Below are 22,728 nucleotides of genomic sequence, written 5' to 3' on the forward strand. Positions count from 1 at the left end.
TCAACAATTATAAAAGTAATGACATTTTCTTTTTACACTAGTCTGCTTGCGACTTTCTAACATTTCCCCGATCTACAATTTATAACATAGCATAACCGTTAATACACATTTTCTTTGGAGTTCTGACTGTGCTTAACATTTTCTTGATCAACAAATTATAAAAGTATAGAAATTTTTCTTTTAACACTAGTCTCCTTATAAAACCAGGATATCTACTATTTCATTTATCTTTTGGCTTCCGGTAAGGAACCGACTGTTGGTTAGAACTTGTTGATGTAGAAGGTGTTGGTTCTCCAGCTGTTTCTTTGTCTAATCATAACATTAAAATAATGTTTTGTAGATGCTGCTTTTTTAAAAAAAACAACATACGTACCAGAAAATACAACTGTTACTTACTTTTTAACAATCTCTGTTGTCTTTTTCTGGTAAGAGATAGTTTATTTCTACAATCAGAATCCCGCTCCTGTTTTTAAATGCAATGATAGATTCAGAGACAGAAAAAAAAATAATATCCCTAAAAAACAAAAATAAAAAAACCCTTTTCTACTCACCATGTTAGCGGTTGATGTATCCGGGGGTCCGGTGTAACATCCACAAAAAACAGAATGCTCGTTGGTCTTATCATAGCATATTTTTATACACTTACAACTCCCTACAGAAGTTATACAGTCACAGAGGCTTTATTGTGTGTCTATGGCCCCTGCTACATCTACATATACTGTAGACCTTGTTTGTCTTGGTTAGTCATTTTAGATATCAAAATGACTTCTACGTATCTAGAGCATTGTTCCTTATAACCTCTCACACCTTCTATTGTTTTAGTTTGGGTTGTTAATTCACATGACTAGCAATTCCTACAATATACCACACATATTTGTAACTTAAAAAATCTTTATTTTACATCAATAAACATTTTAGTTGAACATTACATGTTTAAACTTTTATTTAAAAAAAAAACCAAACAAGCAATTACATTCTTTATTTCTCTCAACTCCAAGAATAAAACATGTTTTAAAAAGCATTTCTATTGAAGAATGATTTATAATCGGTGTCATGGATTAAATCATGTACAATCTTCACATATTCACCATCTCTCATGAAATTGACCAATCTATTGAGTACAACAAAAAAACAAAATTCAAATGGTACTATACTGACAAAATAAACAACTACCAAAAACCATTCACAAAAATAAAAAAGGACCACCAATTCTAAAACTACTTATTTAACATTTAATGTAATAATTATCAGTAAACCTTAAATCTTATAAATATTTAGATACTCAATGATTTAAATCATTGAGTATCTAAATTATTGAGTATCTACATATTTATAAGATTTAAGGTTTACTGATAATTATTACATTAAATGTTTAATAAGTAGTTTTGAAATCCGTGGTCCTTTTTTGATTTTTGTGAGCAATCTATTGAGTAGTCATGTCCCGTTTATAGATGTCTTAATATCTCTGATTAAATCAATGATTGTATTAATGTTTTCATTACAAATCATCAGTATTTTCATTTTATAGCCTATAAAAGTGACTACATTTATCACACGTTCCAGGCATAGCATGTCACAAGTCTTCCTGAGTTTCTGTTGTATATCCTTTTGTCCCCCACATCAAGCAATCATGGTGTTTTTACCCCCCCCCCCCCCACCAGCCCATATTAAACAGATGTCACAGTCTTCATCTTTCATACCTTGCAGACATTTCTTTATAATGCAGAATACAGATACCCTTATAACTGATTTAAGTGCAGACGGTGTTTTGGAAAGTCCTATGTTAGACCCCAACCATAATCACAAACATCTTCAGACCTTGTTTTTCTGTTGTACTTTAGTTTACGTTCAACCATCACTGGTTCTCTTTGAAACAAGCAGAAAAAACACAAACAGGATAGATTTATCACCGGTATGTACACCTTGTCCTCAGGTTCCTGTGATCGTGAAGATCCACCATTTCCCTGCAAAAAAAATACACATACAGAAATAAATCTTCCTTTTTAAACACATCCAAGGTAGATACCATCAGTGTTTCAACACCATGACCTCTCCTAAATCTAACTACTTCTTACTCACCTATTAGGTCTAGGAATTTCCGATACAGTACTTTCCTGGTTATAGTCATACCTTACTCACCATTCTTTTCTAGTTCTTACTTCTAAGAAGCAAGAGCTGAAATGTTGCGTTCCCAAAGGCTCAACTTTTTTACCTTAATCTTTTCTTGAGTCCTTTGGCTTCCCTCATTCAATCTACCAGAATATCAACCTACTTTTATGCAGATAATATCCTTCTTATTTATCCCACTAGCTCTTCCCTCCCAATCATTTGCCCCACTGCAAGCTTGTTTAAATCCGATAGCGACTTGGCTTTAGAATATAGACTTGTTTTGAACAAAGAAACAATGATTGCCTTCTGGTTTGTTTGTTGTTTATTTATTTATTTATTTATCTATCCTGTTTTCCCCAAAGAGCTCAGACCAGGTTAAAGGTTAAACATACATAATATGCATTTACTTTTAGGAAGGTGCTAAAAATGTACTTGACTAGAAAATATCTGTATAATCTTAAAAAAAGCATTATGGGGCTCATAATTGAAAGTGAAAAACATCCAAAAAACGGCCTAAGTTGGCACTTGGATGAACATTGTCAAAATACGTCCAGGTGCCGATAATAAAACCAGGTTTTGGATGTATTTAAAAATGACCTAGGCCTTCACAGTGCCGCTGAACAACCAGAGCTAAACAGGGCATTTCAGGAGGTGTGTCGAGGGTGGGAATTGGGCGGGACGTGGACCGGCTTAGACTTAGTCGTACTGCATGCATAACCGAACGTTTTACAACACAGCATAGACGAAACTTGGACGTTGTGACTTAGACCATTTAAAACATGGTCTAAGTCACAAAAACCAACCTAAAGTGACCAGATAAACACTGCAAACAAATAGTACAGAACCACACACACTACCCTAGTGATCACCGACCCCACCCCTACCCCATAAAAATCGTAATCACAACTTTTAAATTCTGCCTCCAAAACATCAGCACCTTGCAGCCTGGCATAGGAAAGCCTAGCCGTGCTGCACAGGGGTGTCTTAAGTGGTCTTGGGGGAGGGTTAGGGACTCATGGTGAGGAGAACCCATGCCCATAAGCCACTGTAATGACTGCATTGATGGTGAAACATGTGCAGTCCCCTAATAAAAACCCAAACCCTTTTGTACTGCCCTATAAGTGGCTCCTGCAGCCATAAGAGCTATTGGGGTGGTAGATAGGTGGGTCTAGGAGATTCTGGAGGTGGTTTGGGGGGGCTTATCATTACCTATAAGGGAGCTGTAGTTGGATGATTATGTGGCACCCTTTTTGTGAAGTTCACAGCAGTGCCTGTTTAGGTGTGGGTGTCCTGTCCATCACTTTGCAGACCCTTCCCACGTCCAAAAGGTCTGTTTCTAGGTGTTTTGGACTTGGACAAAAAGTTGGTTGAAAATGTGGTATAAAGATGGACGATTTAGCGATCTTGATGATCAGGCGGCTGGACATAAACATAGACGATTTTCGAAAAGAAATATTTTTTGGATGTATTTTTCAAAAATGTGTCCTACACTGTTTTTTTACTTTGGATGGCTTGTGACTTAGACGAAAACGGACTTAGACGTTCCTTTCGATTATGCCCCCTCCACGTAAACTGTTGGATAAAGTGGACTGGTATTCTCAGTGACTAGTTTCACATAAAACATATAAGGTGATTGCGGAATACAGGAATATTTGTAAAGTAAAATAAAGGAAATGAAGATCTTAATGTTGGTTAGTTTACTGGAACCACTTCACATTCCATTCTCTTAATCTTTTAGGAACTCAGATGTCCAGTTTGTATTAATTGACTGTTAACCGCAAGGATCCATTTGATTTTACGGTATACAAATGTTTTTATTATGTTAAGTTATGTTAGATCACACCAGTAAGTAAGTAGCATTCATTATCTTAGGGTGTTTCCAGACTCAGCTCTATCATTCCAGCCACATATATCTAATTTATCAAAAATTAGGGGTCCTTTTACTAAAGTACGGTAGCCAATTTAGCATGTGCTAAATGCTGCACTAAATCGGCTACTGCACCTTAGTAAAAGGACCCCATAGTTTCTTGGCATTCTGCCAACTGTGTGGTTCAACGTCTCTTCATGCAAAAAAATTTTGACATACTTATCTTCTCACTTTTTGTCTTAATACTTGACTATTGCAAATTTATATATGCTTTGAGTGTCAATTAAAAAAAACCCCTCCAAACCTTACAAAATATAGTCATCAGATTTCTATGTTAGGTCCCTTTTGGTTACCAATAGAATAATGAATCATCTTAAAAATTGTGATCCTTACTTTTAAAATCTAGAGATTTTTAGTTCTTGATTTCTTATCAAACCTGACAATCCTTTATACAACTAAGGGCTCCTTTTACTAAAGTGCGCTAAGCGTTTTAGCGCACACTAGCCTGTGGTTAGCCTGTGGTTAGCTAACCACAGGCTAAATGCTAACGGGTGCATGTTAGTCTATGGACACGTTAGCGGTTAGCACGCATGTATATTTAGCATGCGCTAAACGTCCGCTAAAACGCATAGTGCATCTTAGTAAAACAGGGGGTAAGTGTGTTCTTTGATCCCTCAATGACCACCAATGAGCCCCTGTATTACTTATTTCATCTCATCTTTTCTTTATCTTTTCCCTAGTTGTATGCATGATATTCTGTCCTATTTATATTGTAGTTCCTTTTTCTTTTTCCATGACTTTAAATTAAGCGCTGCTTTGCTCTACTCTGGCAGTTAAAGCAGCATAGAAAGTGTTAAATAAACTATAATTATGTATACACATATTTAGAGAACAGTGCTAAGGCATAATTTTGGCATTTATGCATGTGTATGCCAGTTCTAGTTATTTGCATGTGTAATCAGTGGGCAAAGGTTAGCATCTGCTTTATAGAATTATTCCTTTATGATTTTTTTTTTTTTTAAGTAATATATTAAAAGAATATAATCAGTTAAAGAAGAGCATCTAAAGAGGAGAAATTCAATATTAAATCTTACTAAATGTCTTGTAAAAAATTTAAAACTGTTATCCAGTGATTCTTATGACTTCCATCTGCAATCGAACATCAAGATTTTATTTATTTTATTTTTTTAAACTTTATTTAGCTTTTAATGCCAACAAAAAGTACAATGCAATTTACATACAAATAATAATAATCAAATTAGCACTTATAAACAATCAGAATCTATACAAAAGATAAAAATTCCCTCCCCTATCATTACCAAAACAAAAGATATACCCTCCTCCCGCTCCAACACCCCCCCCCCCAGGATGTGTGGGTGCAATGCAATGGAAAATAAAGATAAAGATAAAGGGCAACTATAACAAATCAGTGCTTGATATAAAACCCATAGTACCACAGGTGTTGAAAGTTTTTAGTACATAAAAATCAAAACATAGGGCTCCTTTTACAAAACTACGATAGCGTTTTTAGCGCATGCAGAATTTTAGCGCATACTAAACCCGTGCTATATGGCTAGAACTAACACCAGCTCAATGCTGGTGTTAGCATCTAGCGCACGTGGCAATTTAGCACACGCTAAGCGCACGTTAAAACCGCTAGCGCAGCTTTGTAAAAGGAGTCCATAGTACAGGGAGATGAGTACAACATAAAATAAGAGAGAAGATGTTTAGGGAAGGTTACAGCTCATTGAGGAGAGATGGAGAAGCAAATGAGGTTAAACAATAATTTTTTGATCAATTTTTAAAATTCTGATAAGTTTCTAAGTTTAATCAATATTTGATATAACATAACATAATAACAGATTTCTATACCGCATAATCCTTAGTTCAATGCGGTTTACAAAAGATTATGCTATGAGTGAATACAGAGACAATGCAGTATGCAAGAATAAGCTAGCTACAAATTTAGAAAAAAGAAAAGTTTTCTGTACTGTTTATAAGATATTGATCTGGTCAGTAATGGGCGGAATTCTCTATCGAATTGAGCTGCTTGATAGGAAAGACAGTGCCCATGATATTTCTTATTTTTACAGCCCTTAAAAGAAGGGGACATAAATAGGGCATGGGATTGTCTACTGTTCCCAAGAATCATAGTAACAAATCTATCAACTAGGTAAAGCGGAGCGGCACCAAAAGCAACTTTATAGTATAAACATCCCAACTTAAAGATCACCTGGGCCTCAAATGGGAGCAATGTACAAAACTAAAAAAGAATATAAAAAAATAGCATGATAAAAGAAATCCATCAATGACAAGATAGAGAAGAAACATGTAAAAGCATATTGACTACATGCTAGTGCTGCCCAATTCAGGAAAAAAAAATTTGATTTGATTTGATTCGATTCAGCCTATTGAATTGGTTTTTCTATTCGATTCGATTTTCCTTCCCAATTGGGTGTTTTTTTCAAACATCCTGGTGGGTTTATTTTATAGCCTCTTCACCCCCTTTGCTTTCTCCTAACCACACTGGCGCTGTGGTGTAAACAAAATAAACAAACAAAAAACACTTTTCCTCTATCTCTTAAATCCTAGCCCACATTTGCGGTCTAACACCAGCTCTGGCAGGATACATGTTTCAAATCTGACATATTGTAATCACAAAATGGAAAATAAAATTAGTTTTTCTACCTTTTGTTGTTGTTGGTCCCAGGCTCTGGTTGTCTTTTGATAACTTGCTTGCCAGGGTCTCCTTCTTTCTTCTTTCTCCGTGCTAATCATCCACCTGCCTTTCTTCTTTCTCCGTGCTAATCATCCACCTGTCATCTCTGTCCTCTGGCATCTTTCCTTTTTTTCGTCTCCCTCCACAGATCCACCTTTTCTTAACTATCTTTTCATCCAGCATCTCTCCCTCCTTCCCCACCACCCCAGGGTCCACTATCTCTCCCTTTCTTTTCTCAACTACCCTCCTATCCAGTATCTCTATCCCCCCTCTACACCATCTCTTGTGTCCAACTTCTCTCCCTTTCTGTTCCTTCTCTCCCTAAATCCCATTGTCCGTCATCTCTTCTTCTCCTCTATTTTTAGACCCATTATTTCTTCCCCCCCAAAGTCCAGCATATGCACATCTCTTTGAAACCCCCTTCCCTCCCTCCATCTGTGTACTTCTACACCATGGCCCCCTCCTTGAAGGTCTGTTCCCCCATGAAGGCCTTCACCCCACCCTTGAAGGCCTGTCTCCCCCCCTTGAAGGCCTGTCCCCCCTTGAAGGCCTGTCCCCCCCCCTTGAAGGCCTGTCCCCCTCTTGAAGGCCTGTCTCCTCCCTTGAAGGTCTTTCCCTCTCCTTGAAGGCCTGACTCCCCTCCTTGAAGGCCTGTATCCCCCCTTGAAGGTCTGTATACCCCCTTGAAGGCTTGTCCCCCCCCCCCTTAAAGGCCTGCATCCCACCCCTGAAGCCTGCCTGTCTCCTCCCTTGAAGGTCTTCCTGCCTATTCCCCCCACCCCGGAAGGCCTGCGAGTTCCCACTGGTGTCCGGCTTCCCCCCTGGCCTTCCCGCACCGTTTACCTTTGAAGAGCAGCCTCCACAGAAGATCGCGGTGCTAGCGATGTTTGCAATCAGCTTCGGAGCTGTTTCCTCTGCCGCCGTCCCGCTCCACCTCTGACATCAGAGGCAGGATCGTGGCAGAGGAAACAGCTCCAAAGCTGTTTGCAAACATCGCTAACACCGTGATCTTCTGTGCAGGCTGCTCTTCAAAGGTAAACGGGTATAGGGAAGCCAGATGCCAAGGGGGGGAAGCGGATGCTAGGGGGGAGGAACCGGACAGCAGCACTTTGCGACTGATCCTCCCCCCTCGCCCTCTAAAGCAGGTATGGCAGTGGCCGGCCAACAAGAGCAGCGCTGCCGTTCCTACTTTAGGGGGGCGATGGGGGAGGGTCAGCAGAATCGGGAAGCCAATTTTCTTTTATTTTAAATCGATTTGAATCGATTCACCAGAAGTGAATTGGTGAACCGATTCGAATCGTGAATCAGTCAGCACTACTACATACCACTCCCATCCACCTCAAGAGAAGTCCGGAAAGCCAACTAAGCCACTACTCTCCCTTCAGAACTATAGGCATCACTGAATAAAAATGTCTTTACAACTTCTTTAATGTTTCAAATAATTGTTCTAACCTGAGATAAAAAGGCAAGGCATTCCAAAGGGTAGAGTCCATAATACTGAAAATCCATGTACATATGGTATCAAGACAGGTGACCCTAAATGATAGAATAATGAGAGTTATGTTGAGAGGATCTGAGGAACCTATTAGGGGCAAAAAGGACAATAATTGAGATAAGTAGAGAGGATTGCCAGAATAATGTATTTATGAACAATTGTTAGTATTTTATGGGTAATCCTATGGGAGACTGGGAACCAATGTTCATCCCAGAGTAAAGGGGCAACATGGCCAAATTTACCAGAGTTTGGCAACTATTTAACAGCCATGTTCTAAACAACTTGCTATCACCACATATCTGAAGTTCATATACCAATTGATAATGTGTGCATGAGTCAGGCCACATAACACTGTTTCAGGCACACATTTGGAGACAGAGAGTTCCAGATATGGAGCCAAATTGACAAAAGGCAATGCCACACAAAATATCTAGTCGAAGGTATGACAGTATAGACAGAGAGCAAGCAGGGATGCTTGTGGAAGTATGTGTGGGACAATATAAAGTGATGAGAGTCAAAAAAATAAGCTGACACCAGTGGAAAGTGCCTCTTAAAGACCAAAGAGAGACCTTTGTACTTGAGGAGAGCCATTGCATGGATCTCTTAGAGCCATTACAGGGAGGAGATCCATTACAGGGATCTCTTAGAGAGAGGAAGAGATATGGCTACTGTGGATGGGCAGACTAGATGGGCCATTTGGCCTTTATCTGCCATCATGTTTCAGTTTCTATAAGATTAGACAGGGGGAAATTTGTTCAGTATAATAGGGGATATGGAGCAGTTTCATTCAAGCTAAAGATGCTTGATGGAAGAATGGAACACTCCTTATTAAATTTGTTATAGTAATCTTACTGTGAGATCACTAACAGAATCAAACTATAAAGCAGACTGTTGAACGATGAAGAAGCTAGATCATAATACAGAGTTAATTTTAGGCGTAAATCAAAGGTTAGAATCAAATAAGACGCCAAGGATGTGCAAGAAGCTGGTTTTAAAAGTATTTTCCTGTAACTTCATCGAGTGCCCCTAGTCACTGTAATTTTTGACGGAGTGAAAAGTCGATCCACTTGTATCCGTTCTACTCCACTCAGGATTTTGTAGACTTCAATCATATCTCCCCTCAGCCTTCTCTTTTCCAAGCTGGAGTCCTAACCTTTTTAGTCTTTCCTCTTATGAGAGAAGTTCCATCCCCTTTATCATCATGGTCACTCTTCTTTGAACCTTTTCTAGTGCCACTATATCTTTCTTGAGATAAGGCGACCAGAATTAAAAACAATATTCCAGGTGAGGTTGCACCATGGAGCGATACAGATGCATTATAATATTTTGTTTGCTTTTTGGACCGCAGCCGCACATTGGGCAGAAGGTATCATTGTATTGTATACAATGACACCCATATCAAAACCAGCACACCACACCACACCAATCAAATGGTTGGATGGAACAGGTATTTTCTTGAATAGCAAAGAGTGTATTGGGGTGATTATGACTAAAAACTAGAAAATTAATTATTTCATGGCATTCAGGTTTTAGATACAGATGAAAGACTTCACACATAACAAAAGTAAGGAGGCCCATATGACAGTTTTTTGAGACTTGGAGGCTGGCATCTTTTAATTGGTTTTTCAGAGCATAAAGGGAATATCTTTTCCTTTAGTTTTCTTAGTATATACATTCAAACCTCGTTTTATGAGTGCACCAGTTTGCGAGTGTTTTGCAAGATGAGCAAAACATTTGCAAAATCGGCACCTCAGAAACTGAGTTTGACTCAATTTACGAGCGCCATCCCCAGCGTTCCGGCATCCCCCCTCCGCTCATGCCCCCCCCCCCTTGCGATCCTACATCCCCCCTGAGCATCGAAATTAAATCCCTTACCCCGATTGGGCACCAGCACCAACGCATAGGACATGCCAGTGCTGGTGCCCGAAGATCCTCCCTCTTCTGGGCTGGGCGGTGCGTCGGAGATCCTCTCTCTTGCCTGTGCTGGGCTGGACTGGGCCTTGAGCATTTGTGCATGCTCAAGGCTTTCTGGTCTCGCTCTCTCCGAGGCAAGATGGACCACTGGTCTGACCCAGCAGCGGCAATTCTTGTGTTCTTATCTTCTTCTCCTTTTTGCCTCTTTCTCCTTGTTGTACACTTTTCTCCCCACCTCCTGTTTTCTGTGATCTTGTCTTTAGCCCTGGAATCTTCTCTGCTACATAGAGCATGACAGATTTGCATACAGGAAACCGTGCTAGGCAGGGGCATCCCCCGCCTGAACCCAAACTGTTTCCCGAAACTGTGCATCCTGCTTCCACTCTCTGGGGAGCATTTTATTCTCTATAATTAACTCTTTTCTTCAACAAGAAGTAAACTAAAACCAAGGGAGCTTATTTACTAAAATTTGCTAAGCAGTTAACCACTAATTCCATAAAAGGACAGTGAAACACCTGAGTGCCATTCTGTAAGGGCATAGCGCATAAATGCAAAGAGTTTCCAAGTTCCAAGTTTATTAAATATATGATTAATCGCTTATTAACATTCTAAGCGATGTACAAAGTATAAAATATTAAATTACAATAGTTGAAGGGAAACAGACAATGTAAATATGACTGACAAGACAAATTAATGATACAGAAGGAAGGGAGTAAGTAAAGAAATACAATTTTAAAAAATAGTAAAGGAAACATATAAGGGCAAAACAACATTAGGGAGGGGGAAGAAATAAAAACAGAAAGTTTAAAGCATAGAGCTTAGTAGAAAACCCTAATCTAGTCCTACATTCTAGTTTTATTAGCTATCAAATGCATCTTTAAAAAGAAAGCATTTTAGTTTGCATTCACATTGGCAGCACTGTTCTCTCTAAGCTGTGCAGGAGTCTTCCAGCTGCATTGCTGCCAGTGTGTGTGTGTGTGTGGGGGGGGGGGGAGGGGCAGTGACAGGGAACTCGCCCTCCCCACCGTGAAGTCAGGTGGTAGGAGGGATGCCCACACCTTCCTGCCACCCTCCCTGAAGCATCCCCCTGAGCAACCCTTGGCAGTGCCCATTTCCTACTGCCAGAAACACCCCCTAACCCAACCACAATAGGCAGGATGGATTATCACTCCCTCCTGCCAGAACATCCCACCAAAACACACCCTCACCCAGTGACCCACCTGGCAATCCCCCTATAAGGAAGACCACCACCCCTAACTCACCCCCATACCTTGTAAACAGAAGGTCTGGCCAGAGGGAGGAACGGCAGGCCAGCCACTGGAAAATGGTAGGCTTTCCCCTTGTGGTGCATTCTGGGATATACCAGGGAGGAGCCTAAGGCCTTGATTGGCTCAGATGCTTAAGGCCCCTCCAATAGAAGGGGCCTTAGGCACCTGGGCCAACCAGAGACTTAGGCCTCCTTCCCAGTGCATTCTGAGATGCACAGGGAGGGGCCTAAGATTCTGATTGGCCAGATACCTATAGGCAGGGCCTTAATCGCCTGAGTTAATTAGGGCCTTAGGCTCCTTCCCAGTGCATCCCAGGATACGCCAAGAAGGGGAAGGCCTCCCATTCTGTGGAAGCGGGCCTGTCAGCTGGAGAGAGTAAGCATCCCTCTGGCCAGCCTGTGAGAAATAGGTATGGAAGGGGTTAGGATGGGAGGTGGGGGATGCCATCAGGGGGATGTTAGGGGGTGACAACAAGAGGGAGTGGGCATCTCTTTTGCCAGGGATGTTGCAGTGGTTGCCGACAGAAGTGAATGGGCACCCCTCCTGCAGGTGATTGTTTTGGGGGGGTGGCAGGAGGGACTAGCATCTCTCCTGCCGAGGTTTGTTTTGGGGATTCTGGTAGGATGGAGTTGGTAACCCTCCTGCCACGGACAGTGTGTGTATGAGGTGGTGGTGGGGTGGGGGGATTCAGGGGTGGTGGCATGAGGTAGTGGACATATCTCCTGCCGGCTGACGCAGTGGGATTCCGGGGTTCCCTGCCGTGGTTGCTCAGCTGATCGCAGTAGGGAGATTTCCTTGCTGCAATCAGTTTAACAGCCGTGTCTATTTGAAATGTAGGCCAGCATTTCAATGGCCTACATTTCAGGTGCCTATCGCAGCTCTAGGAAGATGCCTAGGGCCACTTAAGCTTGCCTAAGGCCACTTCCGGGCAAAACCACACCCACATCCAGCCTTTGGCAAGATTGAAAAGGTGGAGAGGTAGAAATTTGATTTTGGGTCTGATGAGAGCAGATATTCCATTGGGGTATGAGAAATGCCCTTTTTGGAAAAAAAAAAAAAAAAAACAACAACAAAACTTACAAGGTACATTCTTTCTAACACAAACTGTAAGCCTATGCAGAATCTTGAAAAGGTTTACCCTCTCCAAGGTAGAGAGAACGAGAGGGCACTCGCTAAAGTTAAATAGGGATAGATTCCGCACAAACGTAAGGAAGTTCTTCTTCACCCAGAGAGTGGTAGAAATCTGGAATGCTCTTCCGGAGGCTGTTATAGGGGAAAACGCCCTCCAGGGATTCAACACAAAGTTAGACAAATTCCTGCTGAACCAGAACGTACGCAGGTAAGGCTAGACTCAATTAGGGTACTGGTCTTTGACTTACGGGTCGCCGCGGGAGCGGACTGCTGGTTACGATGGACCACTGGTCTGACCCAGCAGCGGCAATTCTTATGTTCTTAGATTCTTATAGGTGGCAGTATATTGCTTTTGAAGACATTTGTGTATTTAATGTTACTGTATATCTGATTCCATTTCAGCTCCCTGTGGATATAATATAACATCATTGAATGGCACAGTTTATTCCCCGGGATTTCCAGATGAATATCCAAATTCAAAGGACTGTGAATGGCTTATTGCTGTGCCACAGGGTCATGGAGTTTATATTAACTTCACGTTACTGCAGACAGAGCCAGTGAATGACTACATAGCAGTATGGTATGTAACATCAAAATACAAATAAATGGCATCTAGTGATTTTTTTTTATTACTTTTCTAAGTATAGTATGATAAGCACTTGGGGCTATAGCTAGAGGTTCTTGAGATATTTATAGATCTGAAAAACTACATGAAAGAAGGAACAAGTTATATAAATGACGTGCTTCTAGCTCAAGGACCACATATATTAGTGTCAGTGATGCCTTGCCAGATATTGTATGTTGGTCGCTATAGTTGTTTTCGAATGCTCACACACCTGAGTAGAAATGCCACATGGAAATTACTTCCCTGTTATTGTCTGAATAAGTTATAGACAAGCAGCCATGCACTATTTAATTTAGAAATGTTCAATTTCCATACCATTCTCCCAGGGGGAGCTCAGAACAGTTTACATGAATTTATTCAGATACTAAGCATTTTTCCCTATCTCTCTTGGTGGGCTCACAATCTATTACAATGGCTTAAACTCTCTGGTGAAACTTAATTCGAAGGACTTAGCTAAAATAATTTGTAGGCAGAAAAAAACAGGACTCTACATTGTTTCAAAATACTTTGCAGCTGTATAAACATTTAGGGCTCCTTTTACAAAGGCACGCGAGCAGTTTAACGCGCATAATAGCGCGCGCTAAACCTCTGGACACGCTAGCTGCTACCGCCTCCTCTTGAGCAGGTGGTAGTTTTTGGCTAGTACGGGGGTTAGCGCATGATGAAAAGTCACGCGCGTTAACCCTGCTAGCACGCCTTTGTAAAAGGAGCCCTTAGTATAACCTTTTAATATGCATTAGTATAGTGCTTATTTCTTAGTTAATTCATAATTTTTGTTCAAAGAGTCCCCCTTCAACCTTGACATATTCATGAATTCTTTGATACCATTGACTAAACCCCCTTTTACTAAGCCATGTTAGTCTTTTTTATTGCCATCCATGGTGGTATTAACTCTGACACTCATAGGAATTCTATGAGCGTTGGAGCTAATACCACCACAGGTGATGATAAAAAGCCTAATGTGGCTTTGTAAAAAGATCCTTAAGTGCCATTTTGCTTAAACAGATCTATCTAGTGTACCAGGGGCAATAGGGGGGGATTACGTGACTTGCCCAGGGTCACAAGGAGCAGCATGGGTTTGAGCCCACAACCTCAGGTTGGTGAGGCTATAGTTTTAACCACTGCACCACACTGTTCCCGGTGTGATTCACCAGTTTGTTTGTTTTTGATAAATCTTACCCCCTGTTTTACTAAGGTGTGCTAACCAATTAGTGCACACTAATTGAATTAGTGCACATTAAATGCTAACACGTCCATAGACTAACATGCACGTGTTAGCGTTTAGCACGTGCTAAATCAATTAGCGTGTGCTAATCAGTTAGCGCACCTTAGTAAAAGAGGGCCTTAGTGTAGTAAGTTCACACATTGATAATTCCATATATAGCAACAGAGGTATACATTCTAAAAGAAAAAAAAAATCAATTCCATTTTCATTTGTATGCTCCCAGTTTTAACTGGGGGCACATAACACTGGCTGAGCCAGTAAGTTTGGTAGGGTAGGAAGGGTAAGGGTTAATTTAATTTAGTGAGGAAGGGTTGTGGAGTCGGGAGGAGTTTTTCAGCACATATGAAAGTAGATTTTGTTTTTCCTGTTACAACTAGGACAGTTTGCTGACTCTATAGACCAGACTCTTAATGTCAGCAATTGTTTTGTCTGTGGTGGGACCGGTATGGGAGAACAGTGGCTAGACCTGCCTTCACAGAATCTCTCTTTCACATCAGCCCCACAACTTCCACTGTGGGCCTTGAGGACTTCCATTATTGCATCTTCAAATTACCAGGACCTCCTCTTCAGTACCTGCTCCTTCAGTACCTGCTTTAGTACTTTCTACGCCCGATGGCCAGCTCCTGATGGTTGATATTGGCTCTGTGGCCTGCTTGCTCACCGGACTGGTACATGTGTACTTGGATCCATCCCAGCTCCTTTCTGCTACTGCTGGCCGACGGCGAATGCCTGGGAGCCCTTGTGTTCGACACTAGGGATCGCCAAAAGCGGTTAGCACTCTCCACCCCTTACAGATTGGAAAATGGGGTGACAACTGGCCTGCTGAACGGATCATTGCTGCTTATGGACCTGCTACGTGGGCCGAAGATGGCTCCTGGGGTTATCGGACCCCAATCTACCTGCTCAACTGCATACTTCACTTGCAGGCTGTTCTTGAACTTTTGCACTGCCATGTACCAGAATCGCCTGTCTCTAGATTACTTGCTGGCTGCGGAAGGTGGCGTCTGTGGCAAGTTCCACCTTTTTAACTACTGCCTTGACCTTGATGATGATGGTACCATGCTTGAGGAAGATGTGGACCGCATCACCACACTGGCTCATGTTCCTCTCCGAACCTGGCATGGCCTCCCTGCTGACTGACTCTTTCGCTCTTGGCTACCTGCCTTGCCTGGTTCCTGTGATTCCATGATATTGTCAACTCTGCTGTTCATCGCTCTACTGTAGCCCTGGCTAGTACCTACCGGTCCCTACTACAGACCCCCGCCCTTCCCAGAAGCTTTGACCCCCATGTCTATATTGCTGTTCTTGGTGTCCAAAGAGGGGTTAAACACCTTCTTATTGAAATATATATCATAGGACATATCTGGAATATCTCTCCCTCCAAGCTCATGCTGTGTACTTATGATGTCATTTTCATGACGTAAGAGGGGATTGAAGGGGCATATATTCTTTGTAAGTTTTTCTATTCTTGCTTATGTAAAAGGAACTGCTGAAACAATTAACATTTTGCCAAGGAAAAAAAAAACACAAGGCCTTTTCTTTTTGTGTTCTGAGCTCTGAGTTTCCATTGTGTTCTGTAGTTCTTGTTTTGATAAGAAACATTTGTTACAAGAAACATTGCTAGACCTTAGACAGGACAGTATTATATGCCATAATGGAAACTTCCCACTATTTCCCCCTCCCCTTATGTTTGCTACCTTTTTCTAGTTGCTCTTATGTATCCTGTTACCATATATGGTCTTTCCTACAGTCATATGCTAAAAAAACTGACCCATGTGAAATGCTATAAAAGGTGTATGCAGTACTCTGAATAAAGAAGAAGAGAGAGAGATATCTTTTTGCCAATTTGCATGTGCGTTTGTGTGTGTGTGTGTGTGTGTGATTTTCTTTCTACAGAGATGTTCCCGGATGCATCTGTAGTCAGGACAGCAGAACGAGGCTAATACAAATTGGGACCTGGTTTCATGATTGGTGAAGGAGGTGGTGGGCTTAGCAGGATTGGTGGGTTAGTGAGGAGGTAGTTGGGTTTTGTGTGTGGAGAAGAGAGACAGGATTGGTAGAAGGTTTTGTGAGGATTGGGGCTATCGGGGGTGATTTGGCGGGATTGTGGTATTTTTGGTTTGGGAGGGAGGTTGGAAGGGTGAAGGTTTGAGGGGAAAGTTGTTTCCCACCCCTCCCCTTCTCTTTTTGGTTGGGCATTTTGGGGGTTGGGGTTTTGGTTTAAGGAAGGTGGTCTGAGTGGTCGCAGTTTTATTGGTGGAAATTTGATGTTTTGAGAGCAAGTTTTGGATCAGTGTAGCTATGAAAAGAATGGGGGATATGTTTTTTGAACTGCTCATGTGCGACACCACAATGGGTGGCAGCAGGGCTCTGCAGCATCGCGAGCCTTGCTGGGATGGGGAATTGGGATTGTGGGACATTTTTGTGAAGGGAGCTAATTCGTCACCGAATAGCTCCAGGGGGTTGTGATTGTTGTTATGCTACACTGTTTTTTCATGTTTGTTATCACTGATGGATTTATGGAAGTGTTAAGAAAAGATGAATAAAGCTGCGGTCCAATTTTTGCCACTAAGTGATTGCTGTCATTATTGTGTGATGGGAGTTATGATAAAATAGTGCGAATGACAGTGTTATTGTTTTATTTGTTGAAAAATACAACAAAATGAAATAAAAAAAAGAAAGAACAACATATAATGGTATCTAGCACATACCCCACTGCTCCCTTCCCACCTGTTCAATCTGTAAATTGTCTTTATGGACCACTGATTTTTGGTCTTATTTGTTTTAGTTAATGTGTGGTTTTAAAAGGATCAACATGGGACAGGAACAATTTGTTGTGGACAGTTGCAACCTTGGCTGATAAGGATTTGGGAAAGGGGACTTGTGGTTTGGGCGTTCAAAGTGGTGGACACAAGAGGATTAAGTGACTTGCCCAGGGTTACTGTACATGGAGCAGCACCAGGATTTGATCTCACAACCTCTAGGTGCAGAGGCAGCAGCTCTACAAGAGAGCCACAACCCTTCCTGGCTGGTGTCAAATTGGGCACTTGACTGATGGAGATAAAAGAGGCTGTTATGGTATCCTTGTATTTCAGCTGCCTTTGACACCATCAAACTTGCTATTGTAGACAGTGAAATGCTTTAGTGTTGGTGCAACTATAATTAAATGGTTTAGTTTATATTTATCTGGTAGGGGGCACGTAATAATCAGTATGATGTCATAAGAACATAAGAAGTCTTTCAAGTCTAGCATCCTGTTTCAATATACTCGTATTACAAAGGCTTTTAAGGCTTTCATTGACTTAAATGAAAGTATTTTGGATGGTACAGAAGGCCGTGGTCCATTTGTTGACAGGTTGTAAATCACAGGAAGATATTTTACCTGTGCTGATAGCCCTCCATTAGCTTTAAATTTAATCTGCCATTCAAAATAAAGTCATTACCCTGATGTTCTAAACTTTGTGTTCTTTGTCCCTATTGCAACTAGTGAATCCTTTTAAGCAATGTTTCCCTTGCAGGAATATTTAGTCCCAGGATCAGCGTATCCTATATAATAAAAGACTAAGCGCACATGCGCACTTAGGATTTCGTGTTGCCTGCCGCTGTGGTGTGTGATCCGTGGCAGCCAACCCAGCGGCAGGGAACATTCTGGCCACTCCCCTCCTCCCACCCTCACTCACCGTGGAAGCCAGGCAAGCTCTCTCCCTGCCCGCGTCCTCGGCAGGGAACACACCTCGGCCCTCACTCACTGCCGCCGCCGCTGCTGATCCTCCTGTAAAGAGCAGCCTGCGATGGTGGCCGGCTTTAGCGAACCTCGCAGGCCGCTCTCCAACTCGGTAGCACGTTCCCTCTGACGCGATCCCGTGCGTCAGAGGGAACGTGCTACCGAGGCTGGAGAGTGGCCTGCGAGGTTCGCTAAAGCCGGCCACCATCGCAGGCTGCTCTTTACAGGAGGATCAGAAGCTGAGAGGAGTCGCCGCCGGCACTTTTAAAAACTTAAAACAAAAATCTTCGGCCGCAGCAGGCCAGCCCACGGGAAGGGAAGGGGGAGGGGCCGAACGGAGCAGGCCAGATCGCAGGGAGGGGCTGAAATGGAGCAGGACAGCTCAGGTAAGAGAAGGGAATTGCTTCAGCAGGGACCTGGAGGGGAAGGGAAATATCACTGCTGCTTCTGCAAAGGAAAGTGAGGGGGGGGGGAAATGCTGCTACTACTTCACAGGGACCTGGAGGGGAAGGGAAATATCACTGCTGCTTCTGCAAAGGAAAGTGGGGGGGGGGGGAGAGAAGGGAATGGGGGTGGGAGAAAATGCTGCTACTACTTCACAGGGACCTGGAGGGGAAGGGAAATACCGCTGCTGCTTCTGCAAAGGAAAGTGTGTGGCGGGGGAGAGAGACAGAAAGAAATACAGACAGACAAAAGAAGTCCAGACAGACAAAAGAAGTCCAGGGAGAGAGACAGACAGGGAACCAGAGAGACAGACAGAAAGAAAGACAGACAGACAAAGGGTGCCGGGGAGAGAGAGAGAGAAAAATAGCAGGAAGGAGAGAGACAGAAAGAAAGGAAGAAAGAGACAGGAGCAGGGAGAGAGACATAAATAAAGAAAGACAGACAGGCATATATTCTAGCACCCATTAATGTAACGGGCTTAAACACTAGTGTTGTATATTCTTTCTTTGAACAATGCCCACAAAAATCATATGCAGTACTCATAACGTGTTGGAGGGGAACTGGTGCAGCAACGTTATTGACTAAGCTTAGAGCCTATTTTAGAAAGCCGCATTAGCGGCTTCAGCATGGTAACGGCCCCGAAGCCCATAGAGATTTAAAGGGCTTCGGAGCTGTTGCTGCGCGGCAGCCGCTAGCGTGGCTTTGTAAAACAGGCCCAAAGTCTTTACTATAAGAATATATGATATTTATTGAATGAAATAAGGAAACAAAAATGAAATACAGATAAATACTGTTGTTATAAAATTAATTTAGAAATACTGTATGAAAAGGAATATAAAAATCACACACCAAAGAAAAGGGGAACTGGTGAGGAATGCTGCCACACCGATGTAATTGATCTTATTGATCTACTTGCTCGGGTGGTGATCTGAGGATCCCCGGTGTGATAAAAGGAACTCTGTTAAACTTAACAAAAGCCATGGAAGATCCAGCCTTCACTGTATCCTTGGATGCAGAGAAGGCCTTTGATCATGTGGAATGGACCTTAATATTGTTTTTGACAGACACCGGTTACAGAATCCAGCTTTTAGGCGAAGGACTGGCTCCTCCTTTGCCTAAAAGCCCTTATTTTGGGCGTTTGGGACAGGCTTTTTTTTAGGTTGATTATATGGTGTAATTTTAGACATAGTGGTGGTCTGGGTGTTTAAACAGCTGAACGTATAGGCAGGCCATTATTTTTTTAAAAAAAACTCCTTTTGGACGTTTTTTTTTTAATAATGGACATTTTCCCTGCTTCTTCTTTCAATGTTTAGGGCCTTAGGTCAAAACGGGACTTAGACTTATTTTTTTATTATATATATAAATATGAGTGAAATGTAAAGAAAATTAATTAAAACAGCGCTAATAAAAGTGGAAAAAAACCCCAAAAACAAAGCATTATCTGGAGCTTCTTATTGAAAATTGTGTTTGAAAGTGTTAAATGACAAAACTGTGGAAAAAAGATCAAAATGTAAAGATAATAAAAAATGCAATGTCTGTCATGCAGTTTATGCAATTCATTTTGTTATCTCTGTGTATTTAGTCGTAAGAAGGAGAAGCTACATACTTTACTCCCTCCTCTTTTTATAGCTATTACATTTTTTATACAAAAAATAACAATCTCACTCATGCATTCAATGCAGCTATGTTTCATCAATAGGTATTGTACCTCATATGCAATGACTGGATGGTAAGCTCCGTGATGGGGAACAACCCCTAGAGAGCTTCATATCTCTGAGCATATGAGAAGAATGCATTCAATGCATGAGTGAAATTGTTATTTTTAATATATCAACTAGTTTTCGCCTCTCATTTTTTGAATTATTTAATACCGTCATACTCAGTTGACTAGGATTACCTTTTTTTATGGCTATTAATGCTTTTTATAGCTGCGAGTATTAGAGTTTCACATCTACTTTATTTTTATTGCATTAAAGATTGATATACATTTTGTAATCAATCTGTTTGCGTGTCATCTGTTCTGTGAGGTCATCACTTCTTACAGATATATCAATTTCTCAGCATCTTATATAGTTATTTTCATTTTATAGACATTTCATTGTCAAAGCATTTTTATTTCTTTATAAGTTCACACATGATATATGCAGGTGGAATGTTTCCTGTAAAATGATTTGAGGGGTATATATAGTTTTCCCACTTCCCCTCTTTAGTTCCCTTTTTTCCCTTTCTATTTATTTGTTTTCATTCCTCCCCTCCTTTTTAATGCATATTTTGTAGCTAGTCAGTATTTATAATTTATTATCTGTATTTTTATACATATTTATGTATTAAATTTATGTACTTAGACTCAAGTGGCAGGCCTTCTTGGTCGAAACACAGTTGTGTTGAGTTGATCTTTTGTTAATAAATTCATGTACTGGAACACCACCAGGGTGTGTTTTGTTCTCTGTGTCTTCCACTATTGCTTCTTCATATCCACATTCTGTGGAGGAATTTTCTTCTGTTGTAACTTATACACATACACTGCCCAATTAATCTGTTTGTTTTAAACTCACCCTCTGCTTTGAAAACATGACTTCAGTCTTTTATTATCTGCATTCAGGAAGGATAAGCTTAAGGCAGACAAGAAGTAAAATGCTTCACTGGCTTTTCAGCTGTAAGAAGTGAGACTGAGCTTATTATAGACTAAAGTGAACAAATATCTTTCTATTCTGAAGGCAGAGAAAGGTCAGAAGTTAAAAGATTTCAGGCAATTTCTAGTTAATCCCTAGTGTACTGAAGTACACATCACAAAAGCATCATGGTCTAGCTCAAATTCAGCAGCTATGGACTACTGAGAGCACATAAAAGGAATTTTTAGAGCCAAGGATGTATCACTGGTGACAACTGCGTGTGTGTGAGTGTACTATAGATTTATTGTCATAAGACCTCTGAAATGCCCAGTTCAGTGTATTCAAAAAGATAGGGTAGAGTTGTTTGCAATTTTACAGACCTGCTACCCAAGGGGGGTTCAGGATAACATGCTGGAGTGTAAAGCTTCTTTTGTGATCCTTAAAATCTCAGGAAAATTTCACAGTTTTGGTTTATCATAGGCATTAGTCTACATATGTGAACAGATTCTGAAAACAAAGTGATATTTCAGAGAGGCTAGAAGAACAGGTTTGAAATTGTATAGACGATGCAGCGATCTGCACTTAGACAGATACTCCAGAAAGATTTTAGTAAATTATAAAAAAATAAAAAATTAGATTAATATATTTAGAAAGCAGAAATTCCAGGAAAGAATAAATAGCAGGAAGGTGAGCTACTGATGCAAACAAAAGACAAGGATTTAGAACCAATCTTCTTTTGATATCAGGGTCGTTAAACAAGGAAACAGGTCAATCACAACCCCCTGGAGCTATTTGGTGACGAATTAGCTCCCTTCACAAAAATGTCCCACAATCCCAATTCCCCATCCCAGCAAGGCTCATGAAAAAATGTTAGCGAGTAAAGAGAACTACAAATAAAAAACTGATAATAGGACACTACAAGTACAAAACATCGGAAAGCTCTATCTTGAAGTACTGTGTCTAATTCTAGAGATCATATTTTCAGGAGGGTGCAGTTCAGAAAAAGGCTATCAGAACAGTTCATCCAGGAAGCAATTCTACTGTATAACATGGGTACTAACATTTATATTCTTGTTATATGTGTTTGTTTAAAATAATTCAGAACAAAAGATGGAATTAAAACTCAAAGTTAAATGTAACTTATTTGGGAAAATATAAATATTTTAATCAAAAATACAATAAACAAGTTATCTGTAGAAGGAAGGCAGGACCTCAGACCATATCATTGTATCTCATGCCAGCCAATGGCTGTTCAGCCAGTACAATTTATGATTATAATCATTGATCCTCCTCCTCCCCTTCACTACATGTGCAACATTCAACAATGTCTTAAATATTGTGCAAAAACAGCAATTTATCTATAAATTGATGGTATAAACATTGAAAAATTCTTGTATATATAAAAAAAACACATCTGAGTGGCAAGGGGACTGATTCTGACGGGCCCCTTTCGCCAAAACTTCTTCAGAGAATTAGAACACAAATCTTAATGCAAAATGGGCCATAATGCGGCATTTTGAAACACGTAATCTGTTTATGAAAGCACCTAAAGAATGGCATCCACAAAACTGCCCAATGCCACCATATATGTGTGC

The 22,728-nt window shown here is 41.0% G+C and overlaps 1 protein-coding gene across 1 annotated transcript in view; it reads left to right on the forward strand.

Annotated features, from left to right (window-relative positions):
- CSMD1 (CUB and Sushi multiple domains 1) overlaps positions 1-22,728 on the forward strand; it is a 2,397,241-nt gene that overhangs the window by 2,034,855 nt on the left and 339,658 nt on the right. Inside the window, exon 43 of the mRNA XM_033936341.1 lies at positions 12,906-13,083. Within this exon, the coding sequence (XP_033792232.1) occupies positions 12,906-13,083 (178 nt within the window). The remainder of the gene's footprint in view (positions 1-12,905; positions 13,084-22,728) is intronic.

The sequence above is a fragment of the Geotrypetes seraphini genome, chromosome 3 (genome assembly GCF_902459505.1).
Source record: "Geotrypetes seraphini chromosome 3, aGeoSer1.1, whole genome shotgun sequence".
Taxonomy (NCBI): Eukaryota; Metazoa; Chordata; class Amphibia; order Gymnophiona; family Dermophiidae; genus Geotrypetes; species Geotrypetes seraphini.